This window comes from Tiliqua scincoides, chromosome 1, assembly GCF_035046505.1.
Source record: "Tiliqua scincoides isolate rTilSci1 chromosome 1, rTilSci1.hap2, whole genome shotgun sequence".
NCBI lineage: Eukaryota > Metazoa > Chordata > Lepidosauria > Squamata > Scincidae > Tiliqua > Tiliqua scincoides.
The window spans coordinates 204,730,902-204,756,367 of record NC_089821.1 but is presented as its reverse complement, the minus strand read 5'-3'; the positions used below and the strand labels follow the sequence as shown (position 1 = coordinate 204,756,367).

At 42.3% G+C, this 25,466-nt stretch overlaps 1 protein-coding gene across 8 annotated transcripts in view; it reads right to left on the bottom strand.

Moving 5' to 3' along the window:
• LAMA2 (laminin subunit alpha 2) overlaps positions 1 to 25,466 on the bottom strand; it is a 485,843-nt gene that overhangs the window by 300,812 nt on the left and 159,565 nt on the right. For all 8 annotated transcript variants that reach the window (XM_066614516.1, XM_066614463.1, XM_066614481.1 and 5 more), the window contains exon 4: positions 19,761 to 20,003. In XM_066614516.1, the coding sequence (XP_066470613.1) occupies positions 19,761 to 20,003 (243 nt within the window). The remainder of the gene's footprint in view (positions 1 to 19,760; positions 20,004 to 25,466) is intronic.

The window sequence follows — 25,466 nt, the reverse complement described above, 5'->3', positions numbered from 1 at the left end:
GGGAGTCATTTTTATTGCAATATTTTCTTCATAAAGTTGTCCTCGGGGGGAGAAATTATCCGCTACGCAAGACATTCAAGCCCTTTTACAGCACTTTCTGTGCTTACTGTGGCACCAGAAAAGCACAGCCATGATTGTAGAAAATGTCACAGCAAATGTATTGATGTGCTGCTGGCTTTACACAATTCTTTGCCACTGTGGTCACAGGAAAGCTCCCATGGAGAAAATTTGGTGGTGAAAGGACTGCATGAGGCAGCCCTTGGTGAGCACACACTGCTATTAGACAAATGTACCAATTACCCTCATTCCACTCTACCGTTCAAAGTACTGACTGATTGGAGAACAAAGAGGGTGGAAGGAATTAGCACAGTTTCTTGGCAGTTTGCCTTTGCATATGAAACATCTGCATAATAGGGTCAGTGATAGTAACAGCTTAAACTTGGAGCAGAGTTTGAATCTGAAAGGCCACAACTGGTTTAGCTTCAGCTGGAACTTAAACTGGCAGCCCAATCCTAGCCTGTGTTGGTGCAGCAAGGCTGCATGGCCTGTGTTATATCTAGTGCAGTTTTAGGAGGCGGCTGGAGGTCTCCTTGGGTAAGGGGATATACAGGTTGAGTCTCATTAACTCACGTGGATGGCAAAAAACGTACTAAAGCAAATCCATTTAAAAAACAAAGTCAGAGCCATGCTGACCTTTGTGGTGTAAGATAAGAGTCATTAAGAAGTCAATCCATCAGTCTCCATCCAAGTACTTAGAAAGGCTTCACCCTCCCTTCACCAATGCAAAGTGATTATCATTCTTTCAAGTGGTCAGGGGGAAGGGAGGGGTCACCTGGAGAGAGAATGATTGATGGTCAGCCAACTGCATGCTCTCTCTCTCTCTCTCTCACACACACACACACACACACACACACACTAAGAAGGCTATTGTTAAAGGACTGTTCAGTTTTTTAAACTGTGATTTTAAAGAGATGCACTTTCCCCTTCTCCAGGGATCAGCACATTCTTTCTCATTTGCAGTGGCCATTCGTGTTGAGTCAAAACCATGTATAAAAAATCAGTGTATAACAACGTCAGACCTGTATCTCCCCTTACCTTGAGTAATGCCCCAGCCTGCCCTATTGGGCTTCTCGGTTCCAAACCAGCTATATAACTGGAACAAATCCAGGAACTCTGGTATAACACCAGGTGGCCTGGGAAGGGAGTTAAGATATGGTGGAAGATGCCTCCACTGACTCTGTCCCTGTTACGTGAAAATCCCCTTTTCCCTTCCAAGTTGTGATTTTTATATCTGGTTATGTTATTTTGGATCATACGGACCAAGCAAGCAGGCCACTTCCCCCCCAGCACATGTTTCCAAAGGCCCTGGTCAAGCTACAAGCACATGAATTATACAACCCCCATTTCCTTGCAGGTCAATTTATGCATTGTATTGTTTTAACCTAATCACTGTGCCTCCTGATCCAATCACGCATATGCAAACACCTTAAAGGAGGAGGACTTTGGCAGCAAAGTCTATCACCTATTGTTAACTAAATCAAGCTACATCCTGACTCCAAAGTCCACTAGCAACAGGAAGCAAATTGCCTCCCTCCTCCAGAAGGTCAGCCTGGCTGGTAAGCTGACTTCCTTCCGGTTCATCATGTCTTTCTTACATACTCCATGTGTACCATTGTGTGTACTGAGCATGCGCATCTAAGACAGCTGTAGGATACTTCCGGGTCATTCTAGGTCAGCCATAACCCTTTAAGAGGAAGCTCCGGCCGCATGGTCTCTCTCTGGCTGCCCTCCCAAGGGAATGGTCCTTCCTAGGACTCTTTCCCATCCAACGGCTCCCTGGGACAGGTAATTATCCTGCGTTTCTGAAATTCCTCCCTTCTTCCCCATCTTTATTTAGCAAACTGGGTTTAGCGGATTAAGGGACCCCTCAAATCCTTCCCTATAATTGATCTGTTTCTGACTCCTTTTCGGGTGCACCAAATACATAGCACATGCAACCACCATAAAAACTAGGTACATTTTTCAAGTACTAGAACCAAGAAATGTGTATTATGTTTACCTTTGTGTGTTTTGTAATAAAAATATAATCTTTGATTGAAAGTTATCTTTCTCCCAGTCTCCTCTTTAAGCTAAACAAGGGATTTCTTTGCTTTATGCTGTCTTGCTATCCAGCCTGCGATCCTAAAAGTTTCCAAAAGGCTAATATACTAATTCCCCTAAACAAAACAGCCCTTTTTGGTAACATCCCATCCTGGGGCCGATTCCTTCTGCCCTCCCTGCCCCAAAACTTCCCCTCTCTGCCTTTCCACCAACCTCACCACACCCCTGTGCTGCCTAGCCTGGCGAGCCTACATGCTCTATCCAGCACTTCCCCTGGATGCAGTGCGAGCAGGCCAGCATAGACTTTTGCACCAGCACCAATGGCTCAAGAGTAGCTGCAAATGTGCTTTATGGCACATTTGCAACAGTCTGAGCTGGCACAGGGACAGCTGCGCCAGCTCAGGCAGCTGTTTGGATTGCACTGTGGTCTAACATCTCGAAAACACAGTTGTGACCATTTTGAAAGGGAAGTGTCCTAGAAAACATGATTATAATTAAAAAGAGGAATGAGAAATAGTACACCATGTCCAGGAGGAACAAGGTTGCCTCTCAACCTTGTCACACTGTGACACAATTATTAAATGCTGGCAATATCTGCAAGAGCCAATAACAAACTTAGAACTGAGAGGCTGATGCTGGAGGGGAAGCTCAGCCAAATCACGCACAATTAATCTGACTTCTAAAATAAGCCAGATCTATACCTATAGGCATGGAAACAATTGCACTACCTGTCAGTTTCTTGAGCTAAGTACTGTAATGATGCAAATATTACACACCTGGTTACTGTACTTTCTAACATCTGCACTATATTTCATTGCAGAGATTCGGAGTCTTCTCAGTCACATGACAGGCAACGCTTAACAGGTTTGGCTTTCCCAGTCCCCTTATGTTGGCAACCTTCAGTCTCGGAAGACTATGGTATCACACTCTGAATGTTGGTTCTGGCACAGCGTCTAGTGTGGCTGAAAAGGCCAATTTGGGAGTGACAATCCCTTCCACATTGGAAGCAAGTTTAGCCTGATCTGTCTCCCTGGCTATGCCTTCTTTGCCTGATCTTCCTTCTTTGCCTCCTTGCCTCGGTCTGTTGGCCAAGTGTCTCTTCAAACTGGGAGACGTCATGCTGCACAGTCTGCCTCCAAGCGGGCCGCTTAGAAGCCAGGATTTCCCATCTGTTGAGGTCCAATCCTAAGGCCTTCAGATCCCTCTTGCAGATATCCTTGTATCACAGCTGTGGTCTACCTGTAGGGCGCTTTCCCTGAGTAAGTTCCCCATAGAGGAGATCCTTTGGGATCTGGCCATTGTCCGTTCTCACGACATGACCAAGCCACACAGGTGTCTGTTTCAGCAGTGTAAGAATGTAAGAACATAAGAGCAGCCCCACTGGATCAGGCCATAGGCCCATCTAGTCCAGCTTCCTATATCTCACAGCGGCCCACCAAATGCCCCAGGGAGCACACCAGATAAAAAGAGACCTGCATCCTGGTGCCCTCCCTTGCATCTGGCATTCTGACATAGCCCATTTCTAAAATCAGGAGGTTGCAAATACGTATCATGGCTTGTAAACCGTAATGGATTTTTCCTCCATAAACTTGCCCAATCCCCTTTTAAAGGTGTCTAGGCCAGATGCCATCACCACATCCTGTGGTAAGGAGTTCCACAGACCAACCACACACTGAGTAAAGAAATATTTTCTTTTGTCTGTCCTAATTCTCCCAGCACTCAATTTTAGCGGATGTCCCCTGGTTCTGGAGTTATGTGAGAGTGTAAAGAGCATCTCTCTATCCACTTTATCCTTCCCCTGCATAATTTTGAATGTCTCAATCATGTCCCCCCTCAGGCACCTCTTTTCTAGGCTGAAGAAGCCCAAACGCCATAGCCTTTCCTCGTAAGGAAGGTGCCCCAGCCCAGTAATCATCTTAGTCGCTCTCTTTTGCACCTTTTCCATTTCCACTATGTTCTTTTTGAGATGTGGCGACCAGAACTAGACACAATACTCCAGGTGTGGCCTTACCATAGATTTGTACAACGGCATTATATTAGCCATTTTGTTCTCAATACCTTTTCTAATGATCCCAAGCATAGAATTGGCCTTCTTCACTGCCGCTGCACATTGGGTTGACACTTTCATCTACCTGTCCACCCACGCCCAAGATCTCTCTCCTGATCTGTCACAGATAGCTCAAACCCATCAGCCTATATGTGAAGTTTTGATTTTTTGCCCCAATGTGCATGACTTTACACTGACTTACATTGAAACGCATCTGCCATACATGTTAGGGATTCCAGCTTGTTCCAGGACTGTGTTGTTTGGAACTTTGTCCTGCCAGGTGATACCGAGGATGTGTCGGAGACAGTGCATGTGGAAAACGTTCAGCTTCCTCTCCTGTCATGTGCAAAGAGTCCAGGACTCACTGTACAGGACTTGAGTACAGAAGTGTACTCAAGACGCAAGCTCTGTAGACCTGGATCTTGGTATGTTCCGTCACCTTCTTGTTGGACCAGACTCTCTTTGTGAGTCTGGAAAACATGGTAGCTGCTTTACCGATGCATTTGTTTAGCTTGGTATCGAGAGAAATCCCAGTCACTATGTCTCCATATTAAGGAAAGCCACAGACATTCCAAGTTATGTGTCCTTATAAACAGGGAGATTCTCTCAGGAAATGTAGTGAATAACCCAGGAACTCCTTATCTATTAGTTTCTTAAAAAACACAGTTCATATATGTGAAATATATTTCACAATTTACTTTATGGAACCTCTATTGCTTGTAGAATGTCCCGCTCATTCTTCCCTGGATCACTTATTTTATCTGAAGTTAGTGGAACTAGCTAGAACACACTGGATTAGTGAAACATACTGGCCACTTCTGGTGTCCAACCAACTTCATGCTTGGTCCCTATCTTCTGGCCTTCTGCAGTAGTGTTTTCTCAGTACAGCAAGATGAAGACCAGCTGCTCCCAGTTCTGGAAAGTGTAGGCAGTAATATGCTTGGAATTGGCTGCTAAAGTCCCCAGTTTCCCAGACCCCTAGTGCTATGTTTCTCAAAGTGTGGGTCAGGACCCACTTGGTGGGTTGCGAGCCAATTTCAGGTGGGTCTCCATTCATTTAAATGTGTATTATATATTTACTATATTGGACTTGATGTTACCAAGGCACATGACTGAATTTGGGGAAATGTATAGGCCCTCAGTTTGGCTGTACTTGTTGTAAGAGGTGACTAAACAGCCACCGGGTAGATAGGACTCATCAGCCTGGGAAGGCAGCTCATCTGAGAGAAGGAAAACTCTGATCCCAAACCTCCACTGCCTTGTGGCTACATCCAGTTATGGAAGAGGCTTCAGGAGTCAACCTCGAGGCAAAATCCAGAGCCAGAGTCCATGAGGCAGTTCATGGCTGAACACAGTCACGTTCTGGCAACTCCTGCAACGATGCTGGAACCAACCGTACTGGCTTCTGCCTTTCCATTGGACCATTTCAGCGATGTGGAGAGGGGGGATTTGCTGCATGGGTAACAGCCTATCCTCCATACCTACTTTACCCAGGCTTCGCGCACTGGAGAGGACACTCTGTTCCAGAACCACCATTCAGAGCGCGATACCATAGTCTTCCGAGACTGAAGGATGCCAACAACAAAAGTTATATCTGTACTTTTAACAGGCTACTATGTTCAGTTATGCGTCGCTTAGCAACAGGGATGTGGACTGATACCCCCTTCACCAAGCTAGGCTTGATGCTATATGAAGCCTCCGAACACAAGGGGAGGTTGTGCTCCCCTTTCTTTTGAAGACTCGGAATGCCCGAACTGCGCAAGTGATGTGACTTTCAGTTTTAAGGAAACAGGAAGTCATGTCTCTCATGCAGTCTCTCTAGACATACGCTGCTTTTGCGAGACTCAGAAAAGCCTCTTGAGGTGAGGGGAGCAGAGCCTTCAGAGGCTTGGGGGGTGTACAGGGACTAGCAATGGCATCGCATATTCAGCCCGTCGCTGGTTGGGGCGTCACAAAGCGGCGCTCACTTGTATATGCTTTTAACAATGATAGTCAATGAGGCTTACTCCCAGGTAAGTGTGGATTTAATTGCGGCCTTTGGGATGTTTGGGAAATTTTTTTTAACAGATCAGCAACTTCTTGGTAGGGTAAGGAGAGTGCTTCTTTAAAATAAATTTTTAAATTTATACTTATTGTACACTTTTAATTTACTTAACAGCCCAGTCCTATTATATTTAACAGACTAAGTCCTATTATATTCAATGAGGCTTACTCCCAGATAAGTGTAGATAGGATTGCAGTCTAATCTGTTTAATGTGATTTGATTTTGTTGTAAGGGGATGCAAAACATTTTCCTGCTTGATGATGTCGCTTCTGGCCATGACATCACTGCCAGTGGGTCCAGATAGATTGTCATTCTAAAAAGTGGGTCCCAGTACTAAAAGGTTTTTGTAGTAGTGCCCTAGTGCATTATCACAGTTCTGGAAACTATTTTGAGGCTGAACTTAATTACATTTGAAACAAAGCAAAAACAAAATCCTCATCCATAGCCACCACACACATTGTTTTGCTCCACTCTGTTTCCCCCTGTTTAGTATATTAATCTTGCTCAGCAACTAGTACACAATCTGAACCTGTATAAACATGTTGAAAAATTCCATCTTACAGATACAACTGGTTAAGACAACTGTGCATTTTAAAACACCCCCCCAAATGCCAGAAGAATCCATGTGATAATTGTTAATTCATCATAATGCTCCTTGCTGTACCATTTGCATGCATCATCACAAAGAAAGAAACTTCAAATTCAGTTTAAAGATATAAAACTGAACCAAACTCTGATTGGGTCAGTTAGGTGTCTGTCACTTATCTGTCCAATGGCAACCACACAGAAGAGGGTTACCAGCCACTGCTAACAACATAAGAGCAAGCTAAAGTTCCATCAAGTTCAGCATCCACAGCAGCCAACAAGATCCTTCTGGGCAGGTAAAGAGACTAAGAAATAGCCATTGGGTCTGCTAGCAGGACTGTGTTCATTTATCTCATCTGACACTGCATAATCATAAAGATTGGTGTGATGAAACTTGTAGTAAGTGTGTTACCAAAGGGGGGGGGGAAACAAAATCTGAGTTCTGGGAGCAAATTATGTGCTGAGTTGGAACCAGAGCATTGTAACCAATGCTACTCTCATGGAACTCTATCACCCCTCCTTGTCCCACAGTTCCTAGACTCCCCCAAAAAGCTGATGCGGAGGGTCAAGGAACCTCAGGAATAGCATGATACCTAGCCTATGGACTTCCAATGGAGGACAGAGTTTGTGGAAATTGCGCCTCCTTCGTGTAAGCAGAAGTGCCATTCCACGTGAGACCACTTTGTGGGATCTAATCCATTGATTGAAATGGAAGTGAAAATGTGGGTGTTTCTTTCTTTTTGAAAATCCTTACGCAAAGTATGTTCGCTTCTTTTTCTGAAGGAAGCTGCATTTGCTAAATTCATCAAATGTTATCGGGCAGGAGGATGTCACAGCAATTTTTCAAACCGCACTGGGATGAATACATTTAGTTTTGAGTACTTGTAGACATGTTGACCCTTTGACCCCATGGTGTTGACAATATGAAACTCCCAGTGCGAAAGGATTAAATCAGGCTGTGGGGAGAATTGGATTTACAGTTCATTTGTAAGTCCCTTTCTCCTTCTCGCCATGCTTTTCCCTATCAACCAATCAGTTTGTCTTGAATGCCTATTCAAGCAGTAAAGCATGAAGGAGATCTAACAGAAAGGCATGGCAAAGTACCAGAGTTCAGCACTCCTGACATTATTGGCCTGACACCAGCACAGCTCAGAAATGAGTTACACAGAAAAAAGGAGTTTTTCAAAGGGAAGTCAAGACCTACATTTCAAAAAAGAAACTTAAAGACCGAGCCAGATGTTAGGAGATGAGCACATGGAGAATGAAAGCAGGGACATAGTTACTGTGTCAAGGGTCTTCCCTCCAAGGGCTCTGTGCAATGTTTAACTGCAGATGAATTGACTGCTACAACCCCTTCCCCTATCTTTCTTCGCAATGGTTTTTTTTTTTCTTTCAGGTGATTTACAAATTGCCAGCATTCCTTGGGTTCCCTTTAAGTGCACTTTCAAGATTCCATTAGGGCAGCCAAATTAAACAAACTTTGACGCATTTGTACATCAGTTTGGGAGGAAAGAGGAAATGGGGTTATCTTCTAGACCTGACACTTCCATCGATATCAGGAAGGGTACAGGGTTAACAGTTTGGAGAAAGCAGAACTACCTCCAGAACTACCTCCTTAAAAGAACTACCACATCAGAAAGGAAAGACGCAGAATTTTATCTCTGTCCAGTTATGCTTTCCAGCTCATAGGCAAATAATTTGGAATGACATCCAGCGAAACTCTTCTATGCACAGAGGCACAATCTATGTGCACAAGCTCCCTCTGAAAGGTTCTTACATGAACAGAATAGGCTCTTCTATTCATGGAAGGAGCTTCCATTCACAGAGTGTATGGTACTTCTGTTCTTGGAAGTGTTGCTTCGAAGTGACCCTTGAGGGCAAATGCTTTTCAGTTCTGTCAGTGAAATCTAGTTGCGTGAACAGAAAGATTCACACAACTGTGCTGCTGATTTCCATTAATCAGACATACAGAAAAACCATCCTGTGTCTTTTGACCTCTGGCTCATTTGAGCTAAGAAAATAGCCCCTCATACCAGCATTCTTATGCCACTGCATAGATGAATAATTGCAAAGGTCCAGACGAAAATAAACTTTGCTATTACATAAGCCTTGAAAATGTGTTAGTTTCTTTCTTCCATCTAGTAAAAACCATAAATGAAAAATCACCACTGCAACTAATACCTATATTTTCAAAACATTTTCAACGACCTCTCATCAAAACAGTGATTTACAGCACAATCCTACTGGGCATTTAGAGCAAAGGAACTTGTAAAAGGCACACCACTGCTGTGTACTGCTGTGTACTTGTGTACTTGGGCATTTGTGCATTGGCACATATCCCCAGCGGTCCTGTGCATGTGGCAGTGGCTCCTGGATGCCACACTGGAGTGAGTTAAGTGGTGAAGATAGTTCAATGGTGAGGAGAAGCAGTGGGATGAACAAAGGGCAAGTCAAAGGCAGGAAGCAGTGAATTCAGATTTCAGTGGTGTACACTGGGATACTACCCCCCTAGAAGCAGCAAAGTGAGGGCACAGAAGTCTGTGAGGCTGACCAGGTGTGCAGTAAATGGGTATTGGGTGCAAATACCTTACCTGTTCAGTTCATTAGTTTCAGCTCCTCTCCTATTCATATTGTTGGGTCCAGTTAAAGAAAAAGCACTGGGCAAATGTTGTTGGCTCATTACTCATGAGTAATGAAGACAATGACTCACGGAAAATGAGACAAGACAATGGAGAGGATTCTGCAGCACCTCTTGCTGGTTTTGGTGGCACTTTGGGGAGCCAGGGCACACTGTTTGGGAACCACTGTTCCGCATGCTTACCTTAGAATAAGTTCTATTGAAAACAGCAGGGCTTACTTCTGACTAGACCTGCATAAGATCAGAGTTTATGTTAGAGTTTATGTAGACTCAATGTATAGAAGAGGATCTCATCTGTTGTCCTGACTCACCCCTATGAGTGCATAGGTTCTATACAAGCGATCAAACTACAGTAGTGAGCAAACTATAAGGTAAGCAAACTACAAGGTTCCCAACATACAGCTAAAACCTAGGCACACAAAAAAATTCTTCCACAACCAAATGTGGCACTATTGACTCAGCCATAAGCCTAAGACTGCAATCCTATCCACATTTTCTTGGAAGTAAACCCCATTGACAACTTACTCCTGAAGAGACATGAATAGGATTGAGCTGTGATTTTCACCTATTTTTCTAGACTCATGAGCGTCTAGAGCGTTCACATGTGTGAACAAGTCCTCCAGTAAGAGTGAAACAAAATTACATTTCATCCATCATCTGATCAATTTAGGGTCACACACTAAAGACTCAAGTTACGATATGCCACAACAGGAGACACACTTTTGTGTGTATGTGAGAGAACACAATATGTGACTCAGAAGAATGAGAATCTGATTCACTGACTGTTATGCACTGTAGTGGGCGTTTCTTTTTTACTGATTCGATTGAAACGGATAATAAAAACAAAGACTGTTATGTGTCAAACACCATATTTAAAGCACAAGGAATTTTTTTTAAGCATAGCTGGTCAAATAAAAGCTACATGTCTGCCATGGAAACATAAAGGTACTACTAACAATTAATGTTGCTGGAGTAATTTCTATATAACAACATTATTAATAAAAACACAGGCACTTCATTTAATCCACAAAAACAAGAAGCCAACTGCTTTAATAATGAAAGAAATTAAATGCAAATAACAGTGGTTTCCATGCAAGTGAATTGAAGCAAAAATCACTATGGTAACCATTAATTTTTAGTTTTCAGATTAATGAAAATCATAGGAATCAAAGCAATGATGTCAGCTTTGTAAAGCTTTTCAAACAGTGAAAATTTTATTAAACCACCAGGAAATGTAGTATATGAGCAGCTACATATTAATCTCATCAAAACACCACGTGGTTCTAATTAGTACTGAAAGGAAAACTCACACAAATGTGACACATTTTCCCTCTACTGAATTGTTGGTCCACAATTATGACGCACACAAATAACTACAAGTGCCACAGAACCTGGGGGAAGCTTGCAATTTTTCATTTCAAAACCTCATAAAACCAACATGGTTTTCTTGATTAAATTCAAGTTTTGAGGTATGAAACTGGAATTTCACATTCATGTTATTTCTCAAGAACTTTACATTGGGTATCGATGATCCAAAATCTAAATTTGTTTTTCTTAATTAAATATTAGCATTTATTCTATTCTAAAATTAGGATATTCTTTATGAACCACCACCAGCACAAACCATCCACTCCAGCACAAATCTGAGATCTCCCCAACTTTGTTTCCTATTTCTCCTCTGCCAACTTGACTAGGAGAATCTTAGGGTCAGAAACTCTGTGTTCTCAGCACTCTCTCCACTGATCACTTTACAAGAAGTGGTGATGGTGCTGGAACAGGATGAAGTAAGCCCTTCCCACCCTTCTTTTGGGTGCTCAAAAAGCAAGGAGGAGGAGCAGCTGTGCTGGTTGGTGGTGAGCAAGGGAAGGTGGCAGGTGGGTAAATGACAACTTCACCTTCGAGGCAAAGAGTTTAATCTGCCTAATGACTGTGCTGGCCCTGATTGTGCTCAGAGCTGTTTGTTATCTAATAAATCTTCATTTGCTGCTGTTTAAATGATAAGAATAAGAAAAAGCATTTAGGTTTATTCCTAAATTTGGTAAGAAGAAAACAATCACATCAGTACTGGATTTTACATAACCAAGTACTGGCATATAATCAACAGAAGGCATGGAAGAATATGTAGAATATTTCGGATAAGACATTATCTTAGATTATGGATTCATGATTCTTTCTGAAAAAAAAGAATTAGGCATAAATCCAATCATGCACTGTCAGCAATCTATCAATCATACTGCAATTTCAAATAAGATCAGACATTTCTTACAGCCCAAATCCATCCTCCTCCTCCCCTTGTTCAGCAGTGCTGAAGAGACACAAGCTGTATCTAGCAGAAGGCTTCAGAGGGAAAGGGGATTTAAACCCCCTTACTCCTGCATAAGCCTTCTGCTCCACAATGGGTTTCCTTGGACCTCTGCCAGTGATTTCACTGACATAAGCCTAAAGAGAGAAAGGGGACAGGAAGGCTGCTGCCTGAGGGGATAGGATCTGGCACATGCCATCACCACTTGATCCACCACCTCCTGCAACCTCCTGACCCCTGTCCCTCCCCCCTCCACACCCAATTTTGCTCCCTCCCTGCTCCCATTCGGCAACTGTGGGGGGGGGGAGCTCTAACCTTTAGGGCTGCTTTTCAGTAGCCAGTGCAGGCAGAACACGCATTCTACCAGTGAGGCAGCCGAATAAGTTTTGGTTATTATACTAACAACTGGAGAATTCACTAGGAATCAAACTATCTTAATAGGACTGAAATACTATTTGGTCTGATTATCTTTAGATATATTATCTCCACTGATTTAATGGAAATTGTCATAAAGTTTTGGCTTTTTGGTATCTGTTACCATATAGACTTTCAACAACATATCTAGACTGCAATGAAGTCTGCTGAAAATGTGGGAAAATGAAAGAGATTCATTTTACTGTGGGTGGTATTGTGATAGAAGTAAAGATATTCTGGAAACAAATATTAGCCCTAATCTCAAAAATATTAAATGTGAAGTGAAGCTTCTTCCTACTACTTTTAATGTAGATGAAGGAAAAGGTTTCTAAGACTAAAAAGTCTTCATTATTTCAAATAATTGTTGCAGCTATATTGTCGTTTCAGACTATTGAAAAACTACAACTCTCTTAAAATTTAGAAAATGGTTAATTAAATTATGGGATATGGCAATAATGAATAAACTTACTTGGCATATGAAATTAAGGGTGCAATCCTAACCCACTTTCCAGCACTGACATAAGGGCAATGTAGCTCTGAGGTAGGGGAACAAACATTCCCTTACTTTGAGGAGGCCTCTGTGAGTGACACCCAACTGCAGGATGCAGTAGAAGTTCCATTGGCACTGCTATGCCAGTGCTGGAAAGTTGATTAGGATTTGAGCCTAAAAATAAATTAGCAATAATTAATAAACACAGAGTTGATTGGCTGAACTTTAGTCCATCAAAAAAGAAAACAGTTTCTGGAAACCGTTCCTTTTATGATGCCTCATTTGATGCCCCATCCTATACACACCGGCTGTCGATGCTGCATCTCTTCCACTGGCACTAACTGCTGAAAAGCAGTCAGTGCTATCATAAAGGCACTCAGTAGTGCACTGTGGGGATGCTGGTGGGAAGACTGAAGTCTTCCTGCTCACATTGTCGGAGCAGGTAAGTCAGCAGGAGTGGCAGGAAGGGTGGGGAAGGGCAGAACAGGGATAGAAAGAGAGCAAAGCTAGGTGTAACAAGGAGGGGGATGAGTGGATCAGGTCCTGGAAAAGGGCAGGTGTGGTGGCAGTGGTAGCCACTTAATCCTAACCCATTTCCCAGACTTGATCCTGCAGTGCAGGTCCATGTCCACCTGCGCCAGTTATTTAGCTAGTAGGCTTTTGCACCTGCTAGGTCCAAATAGACTTGCATAGTAAGGGCTTACCACAGGTAAGGGAATTATTGTTCCATTACCCAGAGGAAACATCTACAAATGCACCCCTTGCAGAATGCAGTGGTAGACATTCTTGCACCACTGCATCCGGTTGGAAGCCTTGACCTCCAGCCTGCACCTAATCTGTGATGGATACAGTTCAGGCCACTGTGGCCTGGCTGTTCCAGCACAGGTTGGGATTGGGCTGCCCACAGGTGACAATTCCACTTCTCCTTCTAAATCTCCAACTTGGGAGAGTCCATTACTGCAGGAGGCCTTCTGTTCCAGTGCTAGACAGCCCCTGCAGCTCTTTCAGAGGAGTTTTTCTTTGTTTCTTCTTCAAACAACTTGTTCACTTATCTGATTAAACGCTTCTTTGGAATTCAGTTATTTTAAAAATATCTTTTTAAAAGTAACTCAAAAATCAGCTCTGGTGGTAGGAGAGGTTGCTTCATGATGTCACAAAGGCAGTTCCAAATTGCTGGGGGAAAGCCCCTCTGAGTCCTTCAGGTTGGTGCACCAGGTGCTTCCATAACTACCGGTTCTAAATGTCCAGGTCTGTCAGGCAGGCCTTCCAATGGCTGGTGCCTGATGTGGCTAACCCCAGATGGCACCCCTGCACAAGGAGCAGCTGTAGACTGTCAGCTTCCCTGGAAAGCAGAACTTTCTCCTGTTCCATTGTTCAGGGAGGCTGTAAATCTGACCAAAATGGAAGGAGGGTAATTCAAAGGCAGCTTGACTGCTCTGGTCACGTATGTCTATGTGCTTCTAGGGACTATTCTTATCCAGGAATGTGCCAGAGCCATAGAGTCAAGTTCCGAGTCTCCACCTTCTTGACTCGAGTCACCCACGAGTCATAACAGACAGCTGTTGCAACTCATTTAGAGTCATTTTTCAAGTCTTTTTGAAAAACAAGTCGAGTTGCAGAAGTGGTAAAAAAGAAAAAAAGCAAGCCCACACAGTCACAAGCACACACAAAAGCAAGCCTTGACTCGAGTCTATCAGAGTCTTTTCATTTTTTAGGGAAAATCCCCAAGTCAGTACCCAAATTTTTAACATGTGTGACTCAAGTCCATACAAGTTGTGAAAATGCATGTTTTCCCAACTCCAAGTCGTCCAAGTCACAGCCCATCCCATATGACTAAGCAAATTTTTTTCCTTCTAAAGTTTCAAAAAGCATAGAGGGGATTTTTTATTCTATTCATTATGGGCATAACTGCTACAGATGGTATGCCAATTGGCTAGAGGGCAGTTCCACTTGGGTGCAAGTAAGAACTCTCTCCCAATGGCAAAGCGACGCATGAGTAAACAAAGTGACATGATTAGATTAATGGATAAGCAAATCAAGTGCAGAGGGACAGGAGCACAGAAAACCGAGAAGTACAGGACAGAAACAAAAACTGCAAAAATTCTCCCCACAACTGGGAACAGAAGTCATACTCCATGGATTTCAGTAAAAGCCACCCTCTCTTTTTTTAAAGTTACTTTCCATAATTACAAGATTTAGAAACTGGGTTTTATTTCTTTGTTTTTAACGAAGGCTGGGATACAGGAAATCTGATTTTGCATTTTATGGCATGATCACAATCTCATAAAAAAATCTACAGCACTTGCCAGGGAGCTACATTATGAAAAGACAGGGGCTTGTTTTGAACAGTACAGATGTCTTCACAACAGCCTACTGTATGGGAGTTGCGGCAAAGATGCAAGAACTTATGGGACATGAAGGAGATCATTCCAATTTTTATCTTTGGTTCAAAGTGAAAAATTGCAGACCTATTTTCATGATATATGGCGACAATATTGTAATTCACAGCTGTAGTTCACAATTTTTCTGATATATCTCGGCTCAGGTCAAATGAATCAGAGAAAAAGATGTCTGCAATATAGGAAAAGCAATTCATTCATATGACAGTTACTGAAAAACAGCCAAGATGTTTTTGTTCATCATATTGCATTATACTGAAAGATTAACTTGGGAAAACTGGAATTGTACAAGCAAATAGGGAATACAATACAATGCAGGAAATATAGTAAACTCCTAATTAGAACAAAGACTAATGAGCAGCTCAATCCTAACCAACACTGACGCAGCAGAGCCGCATGGTCTCTGCAATATCCAGCACTCGTCAGAGGCAGGCTGGGGTGTTTTCCACTCAAGGCAAGTGGAAAAATATCCTCTTACCCCAAGGAGACTTCCAACCTGCTCCTGATAAGGCATCCTCCATTGTATCCTATCTTCTCTCCTGGGCCTTGCAGCCTTACTACTCAGATCTCTATCAGCTATTTATCTAGCAGAAGTCTGAGTAGCCTCATGTAAGGCTACCAAGCCTGGCAGGGAGGATAGCATGTGACTGAGGGGGCCTCTGCCGATCCCACGCCCTCCTGGCCTTGATCTGCCCCCAATAGCCCTCCCCCCACCCCAAAACATCCCCTTCCCACTTTCGAACAACCCCCCTGCCACCCTCTGGCACAAACTTACCTGCTCCATTGGCTGGGAGGTTTAGATGCAACACTGGTGGGGCAACACAGGCCTCCCCGCCAGTGCTGCTTACTCACTGGGTGCACAAATGTGTCTTATGGTACATTTGCAACACCCTCCGCTGGTGCAGGGACCACTGCACTGGTGGATCACCTAGTTTGGATTGTGTTCACAATCATTTAAAAAGGAACCTCTATAGCACTGAATAAAATTTTATAGAAGATAAGTAAGCACACACTGAAAATTATAAAATAATATTTTTAAAAATGATGGTAAAACTTAGCATCTGAATGGCTGTTACTACTAATAATGAATTAATCATCAGTCTGGATGGTTAGAGAACTATTCCATTCTATGGTACAATAAAAATATTTTACTGGAATAAAATATGTTCTTTTTTGGTTTATGGAATAGAAGTATGATAACTGGGTAAACATTAATATTTCTTACCATCACAATATAAAGTTTTCTCTGCCTACAGAGAATTATTCTATTTACTATATTCATACTGAAATTTTACTTTGAAATAAAGTTAGTGTCAGGATTTTTTAAAAAAGCTTTATTTGAATTAGAATCACCCTCTCTTCTGATGTCCAACTGCAATTTGTAAAAACTAGGTAAAAGCTTGGAAATAAATCTGAGAAGGCTACTGTTGCCTCTGGAAAATGTGCCAAACTCCAGCCACAGCTGCACTTACCTATGCAACTCCTTTCCAACTACTCCACACCCTCCAAAACCTACTGTTAAAGCACTCTGGTGTGTTAAGAACTTGATTTGCTAACCAGCCATCATTACCTAGGTAGCAACCTGATTTGCTGATTTTATAAGACAAAAAGTTTTTGATTCACTTAAAATTCCTCTGGCATGACTCCTGCATAGGAACCTCGAAATCTGCCATGCAATTTCATGTTACGTGAAATTCAAGGCAAGTCTAGTCCTGGGCCTAGTCACTTTTGTCTACCATAAGGATGTTTCCTTTCGAAGATCAAGTTCCCAATGCAATGTTCTGTGACTGTGGAGCAAATACTACTTCAGATGGTGACAAAGGGCGCAATCCTAACGCCTTATGTCAGTGCTTTTGAACACTGGCATAGTGGTTCCAATTGGGCATGTGCTGCATCCTGCAGTTGGGTGGCACTCATGGAGGCCTCCTCAAAGTAAGGGAATGTTTTTTCCCTTAACTTAGAGATGCATTGCCCTTATGTCTGTGCTGGAAAGCACTGACATAAGGAGTTAGGATTGTGCCCAAACTTGACTTAGGGGGGATGGTTTCAAGTTTTAACCCTATGACCCCATTCTGAATCAACCACAGGCTCCTCCAGTCCAATTGTAATAGTTCAAAATGCCACCTCTTCAAGACAATTTGCCCCTTCTACTTCTGCTCTTTCTTTTCCTACAACTGATGCTGGCAGCGGGAAAGATCCAAGACATTGCCATAGATGAGAGGTGTCCAAACTTTTTGTCAGGAGGGTCAAATCATCTCTCTGACACTGTGTCAGGGGCCAAGAAAAAAAGAATTAATTTACATTTCAAATTTGAATAAATTTACATAGACTTACATAAATGAATATATTAGAGGTGGAACTTATATGAATGAATGAAGGTCTTGCAATAGCTCAAGATCTATAAAAGGCCTTGCACCAAGCAAGGCCGGCCTTTCCTTTGCTGCCACTGCTGCATCACACAGGTGAAACAGCAAGCAGTGGAGGGAGCCTTCATCCCACAGCTCACGCAAGAGGTCGAACAGTCGCCCTCATGCTGAGAGCAGTTGCACAGGGCTAGCACGAGCTCCAGCAACTCTCCAGAGGGCCAGAGGCTCACTGGAGACTGGGGGTACCCCGCGGGCTGGATTGGGAGTCCCTAAGGGCTGCAAATGGCCCCCGGGCCGCAGTTTGGGCACTCCTGCCATAGATCACGCAACAGCAGTATTCACACAACCAGAAACCTTGGGAAATATTATTTTACAGAACACTGGTATGCTGCCAGCATGTTTTAGAAAACGAAAAGGTTGCTGGAGTGGGAAGTACTGAGCTGAAATATTATCAAGGCAATAATGTGGAGTAAAATAGGAGTTTCTAGGGCACAAAATCCCCACCACCAGCACTAGTGCACTATTTGCTTCTTCTCTGGCAGTTCACAAATTCGTTAGCCAATGAAGAAGCAAGTGACATATAGCACTGGGAGAGAGAGGTCTTCCCTTGTTGTCTAGACTCCCCTTCTAGCACAGTGGGCAAACTTCACCCATCTTCAAAACTTTCTCCCCAAGAAACAGTGAAGCTTCACAGCCCTTCACTGAGGCTGTGATGGTAAAGCTCGCTCAGCCCAAATTTATCCATCACTACAATTCAATATAAATGAATACAGTTTTAATTTCTATTTTTAATTTCACTTTTATTTCAACAATTTCAACAATATTTATATCTAATTGTAAAATTCTGTGAAATATACACATTACTGGTGGTGCTCATTTGATCTCATTATATAACACACATTTTTTTCTCTGCCCTTCTATATGCCCCATGTCTCACCAGGTTAGCTATGCCCAAATTCTCCTTAGAGATGGGTAATTCATGGGCCGTGGAGGGTTTATGTTTGATGGCAGGGAGCTGTCTAGGATGTGTTGTTCTTCCGCTGACAGTATCAGCAGTACAATTAGGCCTAAACGGCAGAATGGGATTAAACTAAAATGAGTTTATTTTCAACTTTATTTAAAAAAGAAAGTTTTTCTCAAGCCCTTTCCAAACTGGATTGAGAAAGGCAGGGTAATCCATTACTAGTGGATGCCAATGACATGTCTTGCCTAACATGTCATTGGCATCTTGCCTACATGCATGAATGTATGTCCTAAGTAGGATTGTGCCAAACCAGGGATGTCAAATACGTTTCATACAGCAGTTCGAAGAGTATTCATGTCCTTGCTAAGAGCCAGAAGTTATGTCATTAAGCAGGAAGTGACATAATTAAGCAGGTGATGTTAGAAATAGAAACTTTTTTCTCACCTAGGAACTCATTAGATGCAAAAGACAGAAGAGCAAATATGCAAATCTTGATCTTATTTTCAAGATATGGGAGAGCCCACTTATAATGTAGGCTGCCTTTTTCAGCAGTAAATACCACAAACAAACAAACAAAGAAACAAACAAAGTCCACAAAACAAATCCAAGGTGGTGTTTGGATAGAAATCCAGTTCATCCAAAGCAATTCTAATGGTTGCCTTCTGTTTCAACCCTGAGTTTGTTTGTTTTTTGCCTTCCCCCCACCCCCTGCGGCACATCCTCAAACACTTCAAAACAAATATTTTGCTTTATTATCCAATGTTTTTAGATCACCACTGTAACTTAACACTGTAACATAAATTAAACATCCAAGAACATACCCGAATTGTTTAGCAACATAAACAAAAGAAGCTGCAATGTAACCAACAAAATCTCTTGGGTTTACAAGAATAGGAAGGAATAATGTCATTTGTCTGATCCACGGATCCTCCTTCCTGATATTATTAGAGAGCCCTGTATCAAATGATCCTTTCAGTACATTTTCATAAGTTTATTTTACAATTTTCGCAATACTCAAGACTTGTAGTCGGTGTCTTTTGGGACTCCTGGTTTTGTATATAGTCATGTGTCACCTGAGACCTCTCCCAGTCTTGCACAGTCATTGGTACGGGTCATAAAACAGAATTTTGGGAGATATGTCTGGTTTTCCTGATGAACTTCCTATCAAGGAAGGTACATTATAGTTTTGAAAATCACTGACCTTACATATTAAAAGTAATGCAATATTTGCATTATTGCAAAAAATCATATTTTTATCCATTGTACTTTTTCTTGTATTTTTTTTCTTATTGTACACCACTTTGAGCATAGGAAAATAAATAAATAAATAAATAAATAAATAAATAAATAGAAGAGGATACAGACAGTTTGATTGCCACTATACTGACTGTGGCTGAATTTGTCATCTTACCTCTCCATTCTCCAGTGGATGGATCTTGGAATAGTACGAAGTGCATATAACTTCATCATCTTTTGCATATGATGGAGGTCCAGCACGGGGAGGAATGTTGTAGCGAGTGAGACATTCGGTGTCTGTAATAGCATAGTACTGCCAGGGCTGGTAAGTGACACCATCCAATGAGTGCTCCAAAATCCAGTTTCCAGGTCGTGGTGCATTCGCTGCTTTTACAATGACATAGGCAATCTGGAACACCTAGAATATGAAGAAGAAGAACTGGTCAATGCGTGTCTAATACTGTTTTTTTTTTCTTTTTAATTTTTTTTTAAATGAGGCTTAATGTCAGATGCTGTGGCTATAGAGCACACTTAAGTAAGTTACACCTAGTACTGACCCAAAAAGTTTCATCAGCTCATTTTTGGCAACAGCTGTAGAGAGGAAGCTGCCGGAGCTGGTGAACAGGTTAAGGGAGGGGGATGAATCAGGGTTATTTCAGGGAATGGGCCTGAGGTTTGGTAGAGTGGTGGTAACTTACAATTGATCAGCAGCAAGACTCCTTTGCTTTGGAAACAAAAAACAAAAAAAACCTTCAACAATGTGCTTCTGAGATCAATGGTACTAGAAGCATGGGAGTTTTTCCCAGATCCTTTTTCCTGTAATAGCCTAGAAATGCTACTGCTTCATGATGTTGCGCCATTCCCAAGGTATTTGGGGGAGAAGGACTGGCAGCTGAATGGTGCTGGTTGCAAGTACTTCAGTATCATCACCAGCCACAGAAGCTCAAAGTAAAACAGAAAACTTGAAAAAGGGAAACTACCATTACCCCAGCCAATGCTAAGCCACCCCATGAAATTAGAAGAATTTTGTGACCCACCTTCCCAAACACTGAATATGCTGCCTCATTTTTGCTACTTGCAAATGAAGAACTCAGATCAGCACAAGTTACACCTTGGTAGCATCTTGTGTATGAGCAGTGAGAGAAAAATACATTGATTGTCAACTAACTTGCTTTTGGGGCCAGTCTAACCCAACTTTCCAGCACCAGTGCAGCCACAATGCAGCCCCAAGGTAAGGAAACAAGCACTCCTTTACATTGAGGAGGCCTCTGTAACTGCCTCCCCACCACAGGATGCAGTGCATGTGCATTGGTATGGCTGCACCAGCGCTGGAAAATTAGATAGAATTGGGCCTTTTGTTGCTAGAACTAAAACTCAAAAACACAGCCATTATTTTAAAATATTATATTCTGCTTTTCAACAGATGTGTTCTCTAAAAGCCCAATCTTATCCTGGGCCAGAACAGAGCATGCAGCAGTCCACTGCATGCTATGGGCCAGACGGCGACCAGGCCATGATGGAGAGGCAAGAAGAAAACATTTTTCCTTACCTACTCTATCGCTGCCTGGTCCCCAGTGGGCCTGCTCAGATCTGCACCAGCTCTTTGGCTAGAGTAAATTCAAAGGGGTCCAAGGGGGCATGCTGAGGTCAGGCCAGGCCAGGGGCACTGATACCTGTCCCCTGCTCATTTCTGACACACCCCACCAGTCCGGATCTGTCCCAGAACACCCCTCCGCTTGCCTATTTGCTCTGGTGGGGTTTGGCGCTTTGTTGATGTGCACATGGGCTGCTAGCCATTTGTGCTGGTGAATTTAGCCTGTGCACTGTCACAGTGGCTGTCGTGCCAGTGGCACAACTTTTGTCAGCGCAAGTCCTGGATAGGATTGAGCTGTAAGTGACCTACATGGCAAAATACATAAATGTGCTAATAATGTTCTGCAAATCAGATTTTATCACAACCCTGATAAAAATAAGTCACATGACAAAAATATACACAAGGAAGAGGAATTAAAATACTCATATACAAGGAATACTATTGTGAATTTAGTAAATTCTTCTGAATATGCATAAACAGATCCTAAGCATTACATTTAGCAATGATGGGCAATTGGAGGACTGGGGTTCAGATATCAAGCTTCAGGCAGTGGCAATTAAATCCATCTATGACATAAAGGAGAATTTAGTATTCGCTGCCTGTGAAGTTCCCATCAGGTTCACATCTAGGAAGTCATCTCTTGCCATGCATTGCTATGGATCTCCCTGGTGTCCTAGGGAGCTGCTGTATTGCAGGAACTGGCTGGAAGCCTGTTCTAGCATGGTTCTCCTGAAGATAAATGAGAACCAAAGCCACGCATGGTTCCCATTTTGTGGTTTCTGAAGATACGCATTAAAAAAACAAGAACAGATATTTCAGTTTCAGAGTCAGGGCGAAATTGTTACTGTGGGAAACCAGAAGACAATGTTCCATATCGCTAGTTGGTGGAAGCTTGCGTTTTCAATGAAACACTGCCAGTCCACACCAAATGAGGTTCTGGAACATTATAATTACAGAGTGGAACAGATGAAATAATTAAAGCTGTTTCATGTTTTTTCATGGCACCTTGGCAGCTTTTTCAGTGCTGGCACTAAATGAGTAAAGGAGCAAAATGGAGATTTCACACTAATACTTTGCTGCTGTGACTAAGTACTTCAGGGATTTCCCAACTGAGAACGCGGAGCTCACCAGAAGGGAATTTAATCGTTCTGGTTTAAATGCCGTGCTCAAGGAAGGTCTGAGGCTGACAGTGTCCTCTCCAAATTATCTGCAGAAGACAACACTGTGCTGTTAAGTGCTGCGTAAAGCTGTGCCATGAAGCATTTCCTCTTACTGACTGTCCCTGTGCTCTAACCATGACCTGCAAACATCTAGCAGCAAGCACGCAATTAAGCTCTCAGGCTCGTTCTGGGTGAATCCATTTCCATTTGACTTAGACTGCTAGAAAGGAAAGTAGTACACGGACATTGTAACAAAGTGGACTGAACATTAGAAAAGCTCTGCTTGAGCAAACCAAAACTCCACCTACTCCAGCATTCTGTTTCCAGCAAGCCAGATGTTTCCAGGAGCCCTGCAAGAAGGTTCTTCCCCATTGTTTGTCCCTCAGCAACTGGAATTCAAAAGCAAGGAAACTCCATCCAGAAAGGATGAATGGCCATTGATATGCCTACGGTTCATAAATTTGTCTCTTTTTTGAAGCCAAACCCAAGACCACCAATTCAACTCACTTCAGCCACTCAACAAATAGACCACTCAAATCGTATTTCATAATTTTCATCCTGATTCACTAAACCAAAACTAGAAAAAGACAAAAATTGGACAAAAAATTGTAATTTTCATACAACAAAACGGTGCTTCAAAATTGCTTATACTGTATCAAAATGACCATGCTTTTGGTAAATCCTCTGCATACTAACCTTGAGCCAGCAAGCATTAAAAAATTATATGAATTCTTGCTATTTGTAATTCTTCTGCACCCAGTCACCTAACAATAGTTTAATCACAAACCATCTTCCACCGTTTTACTACTTTTCACGCAAAGGTCAACTACCAGACATGCAGTATTTCCTGGTTGTGTCTGTAAAGCTTTAAGGCCATCTCTTCCGTAATACAGTGTGAAACTGAACAAGAAATGCTTATGACCAGTTGTCTATGCACTTTAAATCCATGATGTGCTAAGAGGGCAAGATCCAAAGTCTAGTTTACATTTTTATTAGCTGAACACATTGTGTGGTTAGAATTAATTAATTAATTGGGTTGGGAGGGGCAGACTTATTCTGTTTTTCCTGACCTATTAGGAAAAATAGGAAATCTCATGAAACCCCATCTCACTTCCCAGAATTCCTGCTCCTGTTAGGTTATTTGCACAGGAAATTTTGTCATCATTGCCCTTCTACACCCACTGCGAATGCTCAATACAAGGTAGTACGCGTATTAACAGTGTGTGTGTATAGGGGCAGTTTAGATTAATCACCTCACCCCATGCAATTAAGCTAAAAATGTCCTGGTGTGCCGGAAAGTGAAAGAAATTTGTGTGCTCACGAAATGCGCAACAGGGGGGCCATTTGGTAAGGATCCTTCAAAGCAGCCCAGGGAAGAAGCATTGACTGCTGCTGTGGGTGACGGATAACTGATTTCTTTACTCACATGAACTTGGTTATAAATGGTATACACTTGCTCTATATATATATTGGCAAAAAGAGACTATTTCGCAAAGTGAAAATGTTGTTGTGGCTCATTCCTATAGCTCTCCCTCCTTCCATTTCCTGGTATTTCCGAAAGAAACCCTCTACCCTCTTCTTTTTCTAAATGACAGAGTGAACTGTAGCCAGTGGTTATAGCCACACTGACTCAGATCCCGAGATGTCATTAATAGCAAACAATACAATACAGTTTAAATACAGCTAGAGTGTATGTATTTTATCTGATTCCAAAATAAACCTATTTAAAATGAATAGGTCTGTTTGGAGTGCTTGGTAATTTAAGGCCCTTTTTCTGTTTGAATTCCTCTGTTTTACAAACGCATCTTTTTGATTTATTATTGGGAGGAGCCATTTTCAGTTTTCAACAGCCAGTTTTTAGGGAAGGAGAGCAAGTTAATAACTGGCTCAGTTGTTTTAAAAATGTCCAACTGCATTTCTATTACTCCAGCCATACATCTTATTGCCATACATACCGCACACTTAGCTATCAGACAGAGAGAGCGCCACTGTGAAGTACTAAAATCAGCATTTAAATAGTTGGGTGACAGTCAAAGCTCTGATTTGAAGATGACAGCATCCTGTACAAATCAACCAGCTGGCAGTTTAGTATTCGTTTAGAACAGCTCCCAGAAAGTGTGGTTGTTGCTCTGACATGCTATCAGAGATGTGTTAAGAAAAGGAAGTAGAATAGGACCATGACTGAAATCTCCTAGAGGGGCAATTAGAAAAAGAAGAATTGTCTTTTCAAGAGAAAATCCATGTTACAGCACCGCACTGTTGGAAACTGCAATTTGTGGAAGTGTACTCAAAGCTATGGTTTTCCCAGTAGTAGTGTATGGCTGTGAGAGCTGGACCATAAGGAGGACTGAGTACTGAAGAATAGATGCTTTTGAATTATGGTGTTGGAGAACACTTTTGAGAGTCCCCTGGACTGCAAGGAGATCAAGGGCTCAATTCTATCCTACGCTGGAACAGGCAAGCCAAGAGGCTTGCACTGTATCCAGAGCAGGATAGGGGTGCAAAGCGGCTCAGCCAGAGGTAAGGAGAAACTTTCCCCCTTACCTCTGGGTAAGGCACTCTGGCCCCAATGGATCTCCTCAGACTTGCACCACCTCCTGAGGTGGCATAAGACCAAGGAGAGCAGAGCGACTTGAAGCCGATCTGAATTCCCTAGAAATGGGGGTTGGGATCCAGCATAAGTGGCTTGTTAGATTCTGCAATGAATAAGTAGTAACTAGAAGTAGGGATGAAAATTAGCACTACTCAAAGCTATATTTTAATTAAGGCTGCAATCCTAAGTGCATTTAGGTAGAAGGTTTTTGAACTTAAATCAATGGGAGAGCTTACTTTAAAACAACTCATTATGATAAGCTGGTGGTTAAAAAAAAACACTTAAAGACTCTTGTGTAAGTGTGTTATGAAAGTTTGGTTGGAATATGCTTGAACGGAAACTCCATATACAAAAATACCTTCTACCATGCTTGTTAAAAACCATCTGGTTTCAGCTTTGAAAAGATGAAATTTTTTTCCCCTTTGGCATTTAAACAAGCGCAATGAAGTATCATTTCAGCTAGTCTGAGATTGATTGCCATTTTGGTCCAAAATAAATGCAGCCCAGCTTCTGGTAGGCTCTGTGTTACTTACT